Source organism: Cupressus sempervirens, chromosome 2 (genome assembly GCF_028749045.1).
Source record: "Cupressus sempervirens isolate cs-2001-9-10 chromosome 2, ASM2874904v1, whole genome shotgun sequence".
Lineage (NCBI taxonomy): Eukaryota > Viridiplantae > Streptophyta > Pinopsida > Cupressales > Cupressaceae > Cupressus > Cupressus sempervirens.
Genome location: NC_143119.1, coordinates 159,908,023 through 159,917,852, shown reverse-complemented (window position 1 = coordinate 159,917,852; position 9,830 = coordinate 159,908,023). Strand labels below are relative to the sequence as shown.

Genomic DNA, 9,830 nt, shown 5'->3' with positions numbered 1-9,830 from the left:
AATAAATGGAACACTTAACACTCATTGGATCCAGGTGATGCTCACAGAGGTGAAGCACCGAGACTTCCTGGGAGGTCACCCATCCCAATACTACTTTAGCTTGAGCGCACTTAACAACAAAGATTCCTCCATGGTTAAACCCACTTTTCTTGAAACCCCATGTGTAAAACCTTCACCAAGTGTTGTGCCTTATGAACCATTCAATAGAAATCCCCTTAAGCTCATCAATTGATAAGTTAGAGATAATTTACACAGCAAGTCAAAATGTGATATTGCTATTAGGATTTAACTATGTAGTTTTTGAGTCAGACTCATTGATCCATGTTTCATGACAAGTGATTCAACATGAATCCATCTCTCATGAGAATGCATGAAACACTTAGCACTCATTAGATCTAGGTGATACTCATAGAGGTGTAGCATTGAGATTTCTTGGGAGGTCACGCATCTCAGTACTACTCCATATTGAGCACGATTAACTACAAAGTTTCCTCCATGGTTAAACCCACTCTGCTTGCAACACATCTACAAAACCTTCACCAAGTCTTGTGCCTTATGAATCATTCATTAGAAAGCCTCTTAAGCTAATCGATTGATAAGCAACAGACAATTTCCATAGCAATTGTGATATTGCTACTAGGATTTAACTGTGTAGTTTTTGAGTCAAACTCATTGACCCATGTTTCATGAGTAGTGAGTCAACATGAATCTATCTCTCATGAGAATAAATGGAACACTTAGCACTTATTGGACCTAGGTGATGCTCACAAAGGTGAAACACCAGGACTTCCTGGGAGGTCACCCATCCCAATACTACTGCAGCTTGAGCGCACTTAACTACGAAGTTTTCTCCATGGTTAAACCCACTCTGCTTGACACCCCATTTCAAAAAATTCATCAAGTGTTATGCCTTATGAACCATTCATTAGATATCCCCTTAAGCTCATCAATTCATAAGTAGGAGAGAATTTCCACAACAACTCAAATTGTAATATTGCTATTAGGATTTAACTACATAGTGTTTTAGTCAAACTTATTGACCCATGTTTCATGAGTAGTGATTTGACACAAATCCATCTCTCATGAGAATAAATGGAACACTTAGCACTCATTGGATCTAGGTGATGCTCACAAAATAATTAACAATAATTAACAATTTCTACTAGTGTGATGTTCAAGAATTAAGAATTTCTATCAAATAAATTGTACCCATTGAGTGCACAATTTATACCTTAACATTCACTTTTCTCGAGTTCCCCCTGCTTAGCTTTCTTTAAAATTCACACTTTATCCTCCATAAGAAAAAGTCACAAAAAAGTACGTTTGAGCAGATACTAAAGATATGTCTTTTATCATAGAGACAAAAATATCTTAAGAGATCAAAATAGAATTTGCACTCTCTACTATGCCCTTACCACCACAAATATTACAACCACATTAAACAATGAGTTGGCTTACCAACTTGATGGGGAAATTTTAAAACTGACAAGTTACAATAAAAAATAGTGTCAAAGAAAAAAAACATGACTAAAAGTGGGTTCTCCTCCCAAATTTTCAAATGCTTAAACATAGAAATATTCTTCGGCACTTAAAATTGCAACAATTTTCAAGCCCAAAATTAAACAATTGTTCCCTCAAAGGCACTAAAGAAAATACAATTTTTGGAAACAAATCAAATACAAAATATAAAAAATTAATAAAACCTAAATGTTCTATGTGACACAAGGAATTTAGGAAGAACAAAAAAATAGACAATGAATATGGTGATTTGATAAGCAGAGCCAAACAAATTCTCATCGAATCCAAAACCCACTTCGATGTTGTGATCTTTACAAAATTTCTTACCAAATAATTTTCATGGAACCCAAAACCCATTTGGATGTTGTGATATTTCTAGGTAGGTCTAGCCTATACCTTAATGCTGAAGAATTAACAGTTTCTACCAATGCGATGTTCAAGAATTAAGAGTTTCTACCAAATGAAATGTACCCATTGATTGCATAGAAGAATATAAAATATACAAACTCACAAATTCTAGAAATAGTAAGCCAAACATTACACCTTACCTTTGCTTTTCTCAGCGTCCCCTACTTAGCTTTCTTTGTTTTTTATAATTTATCATCTACATGACAACCCACAAAAAGTACATTTGAGCATTTACTAAAGATATGTCTTTTTATCATTAAGACAAAAATATCTTAAGAGATCACACTACACCCCAACCACAACAAATATTACAAATGCTACAATAAACAATGGCCTTACTTATTGACACGATAAGGAAATTCTAAAAATTGGTGAACACTAAAATGTAGGGTGAAAGAAAAAAATCATGACACAATACCTAAAAGAGGGTTCTCCTCTTCCAAGTTTTTCAAATGCTTAAAACCTACAATCTTCTCCTGTACTTAAAAATTTAACAATTTTCAAGCCTAAAATTAAACAACTGTTCCTTCAGAGGTACAATTGAAGAAAACACATATTTTAGAAATCAACCAAATACTAAATACAAAATATAAAGCCTAAATGTTCTACATGACACATGAAGAAATATAGGGAGCCAATGAACTCTTGACACATTCATTAATAATATAATTCCACTGCACCCTGTAAACATGACATGTGGTTTCTAGTGGCAAGTGTACTTTTTGGTCTATACTTCTATAATAATTTTTAATAATTATATTCATTCTTTTCATAAGATTGTGTGTGAGTTTATGAGCATCAACATTTCAAACTCAACATCATCACAATGAGATAGTTAAGAATGCAAAGAAATGAATAATTATCCTGTTCTCTCACAGCCAATAAAATTATAAATAAATAAAGTTAAAAATCTTAAAATCTGATTGGTCCATAAAAAAATAGCGATCATAGGTATTAACCCGATGGATCAAATCGAATGTGTGGCTGTGATTTTTAGTGTAGGCCACGCAGATATTTGTAAAAATATCCCCAGTAAATGATTAAAAGAAATATAAGTAGGGCATAAAATCACTCCCGGGGAAGTTTGGTTTAGAGCCGGTTACACCTATCGTTTGCGATCTTCTGGATTCAATATAGAATTGCTTTCAGCTGGCTTTTTAACTTGTAACATTGCTTCAGTAGCTTACTATCGAATCCTTTAATAACTGGGTTTCAGTCCAATTGCTGAACACCTTGTTGGACAGTGCTTTTTTTCTTCCACGTCAAATTCCATCCAATCCAGAAGTATGCTGATATTCCAGTTGAGAATTTTCATTTTTCCTGGTACCTACTTTCTATTTGTTCCCAGTTAGTGTGAATTTGATGATTTTTAAGTTTCAAGACATTTCATAATACTTCTGCAATGTCATTTGCTCCTGCTCGTCCACGATGGCCATTGAGTGCTCTGCATTCCCTGGCATCCTCAACACAGTGCAATGGTCCGTGTCTGCAAACTTCAGTAAGCCCTTGCTTGTTAACATCAAAACCTACATTTATTAAACAAATATGTACAAACTCCTCGCATAATATCAACAGACAGAAAGCGTTCTCAAACAATCCTAGACATCTTGGTGGTAAAACTGAGAAGCTTCGGTCAGATAGGGATAGTAGTAAGAAACAAAAGTACCCATGGAGAGGGGAAGAAGAAGAATCAGAAAAACTTCCATGGCAAAAGGAGAAATTATCTCCAAAGAAGCACAATGGTCCTTATTCTTTAAAGAATACATCCAGGGATAAAAACAAAACAGACACTCTTAGAGACAAACAAGATACGGAGTTCAATTCTTCGAGAGGGAGACTTTCATTTGGCAATGGCCCCATTATGCCCACTGCTCCCTGGATGCAAGGATGGAGTAATGTACCAATCAAGGACCTCAAGAAGAACGCTGGAAAAAATAAGGTGGATTTGGATTCTGATAATGATGACTTGGGCCAAACTCAGCATTTCGATGGAGGCAAACGGAAAACTGCAATGCACAGGATCGTTGATAGGCTTAGAAATCTCGATAATATTGAAGAAATCAGAAAAAGAGACAGAGATGATAGTAATTCAAGTTCACCTGAAGGAACATATCTTGCGGAAAAGAAAATCATGCCAAGTATTAACATTGGAACTTTACTTGAGAACAAATGGGGTGACATGGACCAGGGGACTGAAGAAAATGGAAAGGGGTCTGTGAATATTCCTTTGCCTTGGGAAAGAAACAATGCGAGTGCAAAATCGGCAAAGAAAGAGAGGGAGAAGAGAGTGAAAGCCCCAACATTGGCGGAACTTACAATTCCTGACACAGAGCTAAAGAGGTTGAGAACGCTAGGCATTAGACTGAAAGAAAGAATTAATGTACCAAAGGCTGGACTCATGCGGAATGTTCTTGACAAAATACATGATCAGTGGAGGACCTCTGAGCTAGTGAGGCTCAAATTTGATGAACCATTATCTGAAAATATGAAGAGAGCTCATCAGCTCTCAGAGGTCAGCAAATCTTCCTTTTATCTTGACATTTCCATTACTTTCAACTTCAAATGAAAAGAAATATATATGTTCTTCTTCTTATGCTTCTGTTAATCATATCAAGGCTTTTTACTATAAAAGGATCTTTTACTAGATGATCGGGTTCTGAAAAACTGTCTTATCTATTGCACTATCTGTATAGTTTTACAAGATTTCAAATTTTTTTCGTTCCTTGTCATGCATGTTCTATAGAAAATAATTGGCATTCATCAGTTTTCAGCATCATCTATTTCCACTTCCAGGATAAAACTGGAGGATTTGTTATTTGGAGGGCAGGAAGTGCTCTTGTTCTTTATAGAGGAAGTAACTATGAGCCTCCTTCTGTAAGAGCTGCAAGGGCTCAGGCTAGAATCAGTTCAGGAGTTGGTATACTGGTTGCAGATAACAAACCATTTCTACCTGATACAAAGCTACCTGACCTAGTGACAAGAAGGAAGAGATCTAATGTATTGGATGGAGATGCTTCAAGCAGATTGCTTGATCCCCATAATGCAGGCAATGCGCAGCCTGGCCATGAAATTATATCTAATGAGGTGCAGCTCTTTCCATCAACAGGAAAGTTGGATCCTGAAAAGGAAATAAATGCCATATTAGATGGATTGGGTCCTCGTTTCATTGATTGGTGGGGGCATGATCCCTTGCCAGTAGATGCTGACTTGCTTCCTGAGGTGGTTCCCAATTACAAGACACCCTTCAGGCTTCTTCCTTATGGTACGAAAAGGTCAAAATTGAGTAATTCAGAAATGACCAACTTACGTAAGCTTGCACGGCCGCTACCTATTCATTTTGCCCTTGGTAATCTCTTGACATTCTGTGTTCATGAACATTTCAGAGAAATGTTGATTATGTTTTAATATTGACTACTTTGTTATTTATTTTCTTGAGGACTTTGTTGTTTGATCACGATTCTTTGTCTGTAAAAGGGAGAAATAGGCGTCTTCAAGGATTGGCTGCTGCTATTGTAAAGCTTTGGGAAAGAAGTGAAATCGCAAAGATTGCTGTCAAGAGGGGGGTTCAAAATACCAATAACAAACTAATGTCTGAGGAAATTAAGGTAAATACAATTTCTTCACGTGACATCAATATCTAACCTTGGTTGAGCTTTGATAAGTAGAGTGATGCTGATTCTCTTAGAAATGATGGTAAATCATAGTTTGTTTCTCTTACTGCTATATTTTATGAACGGTGAAATCTGTAGATATAGACACACAGAGATGCTTTACTAACGCTTATGATATATAATACTTCTCCTTCTCACGAGCTTTATGCTGCTAACAAAATCTACATCTTTAGATCCATTTCTCTTAAATAAGCTAGATCATCATAGTTTTATCTCTTGGTTTTGAGGGACAAGTAATTTGATAAATATTTTTCATATCAGGGAAGGGCATTTGGCCTGTTTTTGAATGAAGATGCTTCTTGTAGCATATAGTATTGAAACGATTACTCAGAATTTTCATCATAAGCCAACTTAAAATAGCCAACTTAAAATAGCAATTTCTTATTGCACTCTTACACATGCAGTTACAAAGTTGCAAGCACATTAGACAATAGATGAAGTAAATATGAGGTTTCAAAATAAATTGAGCTTTCAGATCAATAAGTTGGATTTATTGCTGTAGATTGACAACTTATAATTTCAATCTTGTGCATTTTGTGGTCCACCTTCAGACGAGATATTGCGAGAGTTGAATCTGTTATTTGTTTCACTTGGCCTCCTCTCTTCAGACACTTTGGGGTTGACAAGACATTTAAGCACCTCAAGACATATTTCCATCAACTGAGCACACGGACAATTGTTGATATTTATATTTACTAATTTGTTCTTTGCAGCCAGTCCATGCCAGCTAATTGAAATCTTGGCTTGTTTTAGCTGTTTCCTTTTCTTTTTTGATCATAATTTTTTTGTTGTTGTGAATTCTGATGACCCAAAGGTGATATGATTGAAAAAAATCTTTGAAATAGTGTGCCACTTTTCCTAAATTTGCTGTCTTTTATTATTTTTAGAAAAACTATGATGCATCTATGATATAAAAGCTTTTCTAGTACCTTGGAAGATATTATGAGTAGTACTTACTATCATTTCAGATGGTCACTCCATATTCCTAGACCATTTTTGGCTTTGTATCAGTTGCATTTCTTTACTATTTTAATGGGACTAATTGTAAGACTAGACTCATCGTTGGACCCTTCTGCAGGCCTTATGCATAGCTAGTCATTTCAGTAGACACTGGGAAAAATATCCCCATATGATCCAACAAAATCCTATCAGGAAGCAACATGTTTATACATGTCACGAATCTCAGGGTCTATTACACTTGTAATCCCTGTGCACCATATTAATTCTTAGTTTTACTCACAGTTCCTTCTATATTGCATGAGGAAAATCTTATGTACATGCCAGTGCTTTTCTAGAGCAGTTAGCACACGTATGTGCTGAAGGCAAATGCTATTCTGCCTCATACTTGGGCGAAAGCTAAATTCCTATTGGACAAACATTGAATCTGATATGAATTAAATTGGGGTCGAGAGTCTGACGACACTTAGTCTAGCATATGCTAAAAACTAGCAGAATCACAAATTAACACCCATTTGATATGATTTCTATATCTCTCTCCAGGTTTTTGGACTTAATGCCTCCCACATTTTACTAGCTCATGTATGGCTTCTTGCTGTGGACAACATCATCAATTTCATATTATGGGGAGCTGCAATGTTTAGAGAATGACTTATATGTACGTACACTGTATGCAATTATGATTTCTAACCCTTTTGTCCTAGTGGATGTCTTTTCAATACAAAAACACTAATAGAAATAGGCAAATTACAACACCAGTTCAGAACTAATAGAAACAATAGAAGCTTCCCTTCATAAGATCTTTGGATCTCCCAATTGACACTTGAGCAGCACATTACTCATTCATAACAGAAATTGAAGACGTCTTTTTCAAATAGGGAGGAAATGAGGAGGACTTCAGATTTGTAGTTCTCACATGCATTCTTTTTATGATAGTGCACATAACATTATCTGTAGTATGTAATGTCTAGAAAATTTTGTAAATGTGATGTATAATGGACACTTTGGTTCTGCTAGTTGGAATCACACTGTTTCACTTTTCACTTACGAATGGTAGCAGAAGAGTAGGAGAGATGTTACTGCAACAAATATCCCGAATCCTCATGAATTATGACATATGTCATTGATGTTAGTGAATACGGAGTTGAATCTCTTATGACAAGTCTCTTCTGTCTTCTTTACATTTTGTAGGATCTGTTTAGGATTTACTATTTTGCATCAGCTAAGTCTATATCAATTCAATGGGAGAGAATTTGTTGGGTTAGATTGTTGTTTGTCCACAAAAGGATCCTTTCAAATTTATCAAAACCATAAAGATTCAAATACTCTTTTGATGGTAACTATAAGCAAACAATCAATGACTGGAGAGATTTTAAGAATTGATACTATTAGAATGTATCTTGCTTGAAGGTTGAGAATTTGAGACAACACAATGCTCAAAGAAAATCTTTCTTTTTGAATCTTTGTATTATAAAGGTCAACTCTTGAGATCTAGGATGACTGAAGGTGATCAAGACCCCAACAAGCCAATGTCTCCTTTAGAGGAGAATCTCGAGCAACTATGAAATATCTGTAGAAAATGTTGACAGCGTAATATCTTATTTAAGTCTAAATCATACTTGCACTTAATTAACAACAAAATGTGTAGACGACATTTTTTAAAGTGTGCATGTAGGTGGTGTCCAGCAAGATCTGCAAATTCTGCATTGTAATTATTTTTTTCATTTATATTTTGAAGCCTTTCATTTCATCATTTAGTTTTGTCTTTTTATAGAGCCTTTTTAATATTTGTGTGTGAGCTGTAAATGGAGGTAAAGATGACTTAGTTGTCTCAAATCATTTTCCACATAACTAGATAATGGGTTCTTGTACCTGCATCTGCATCCAGATTCAAACTGATAACTTAGGCTGAAAGTAAAGAGAATAAGTTTTGAGAGATTCTATTCTAAACCTAAGAGCTCAAAACACGATGTCTGATTAGGTGAAATCTACCACACTTTGCTTTGCCAAATCAACTACACAAAGAGGAGCACTCTTCAAAGTTTGTGCTAAGAATTTTCACATCATAAAGAAGAACAATGCAGATTCAATAATTGAAGTTAAGCATCCACATAAAAGGCTCATATTATAGAAGTATAAATCGTTTTACGGAAAATATTGCGAAACTAGAATAGGATTATTTGAAAAAACATGAATTTATCAGAAAAAAATAGATTCACAAAAAGATACAAAAACTTAGAAGAAAAACAATCAAAAACTACTTAAAAAAATAATTTAAGGGCATTTCCACATAATAGGTATATCGAGGGAAAATAATATATAGAGTTCAACCAATGAATTGTAGAGAATATATATACACATCATTTATGTTCACATCTCTAATTACTTTGTGCAAAACATATCGTGATACCACAATGGCATAAAAAATGTAGCCAAAAGCTGGGGGGTAGGAGGCCTTGCTGATGCTTCTCCTTGGAAAGTCCTTAACCCAAGTCCTTCAAGAACACTACTTGAAAAGATGGCTGTTTTTGTAACTTCCAAATCTTCATGCTGAAGAATATAATCATCAATATCATCATCATCGTCATCACTTTGAGGTGCAATATTCCACTCAGACTACAATTTGTTGGAAACAACAATTGGAACAATTATTATGTTGTCATTGATGTCAAACCTACCGGAGAGACGTTTACTAATATGTAGAGTACCATTGTTGATTAATGAAGAGGATTTGAAAAGAGAAATGACTAGATGAACTAGTGATGTTGTTGAGTGAACAGGAGCAAGAATGATGGAATTACAATGGGCACTTGATTAGTTAGTCTTTGGCAAGATGATGTATTGTTCAATCATCATATGAAGTATAGAAGTGTTAAGTTGAACACAAGCAAAACTTAGCAAAATGTGGTCGGTTAATGAATGAGTTGAAACAAAAGATTAAGGAACTTAAGAGTTAGCTGAGAAGAAAGTATTAGCTGAGTGATAATTATGGCCAAGTGAGCTGAAGAAGTATAGTAGCGACCGAGCAAGCCAGTAGAAGTGGAGTGAGACATAACAGTGACGACTAAGCTACATAGTGTTGATTGAGTGTCAATAAAACAAGCAATTTGTGAAAGAATCGAGTTTGAGGCCTACATAGTTGAATTTTTGGATTAGTGAAAACGTGTGGATGATAAGGATTGATGAGCTGGCATATTTAATGCATGAATTGAGTTTGTTATGCGATTAAAGGAAAAGATTTAAAGAGAAGTTTCTAGAAGTATCAAGAAAGAAGTA

The 9,830-nt window shown here is 35.2% G+C and overlaps 1 protein-coding gene across 1 annotated transcript in view; it reads left to right on the top strand.

The window, feature by feature from the left end:
- Window positions 1-2,968: 2,968 nt before the first annotated feature.
- LOC149571539 (CRM-domain containing factor CFM3, chloroplastic/mitochondrial-like) overlaps window positions 2,969-9,830 on the top strand; it is a 69,784-nt gene continuing 62,922 nt past the window's right edge. Inside the window, exons 1-3 of the mRNA XM_089813051.1 lie at window positions 2,969-4,438; window positions 4,720-5,272; window positions 5,401-5,531. Coding sequence (XP_089669177.1) covers window positions 3,329-4,438; window positions 4,720-5,272; window positions 5,401-5,531 — 1,794 coding nt within the window. The 5' untranslated portion in view covers window positions 2,969-3,328. The remainder of the gene's footprint in view (window positions 4,439-4,719; window positions 5,273-5,400; window positions 5,532-9,830) is intronic.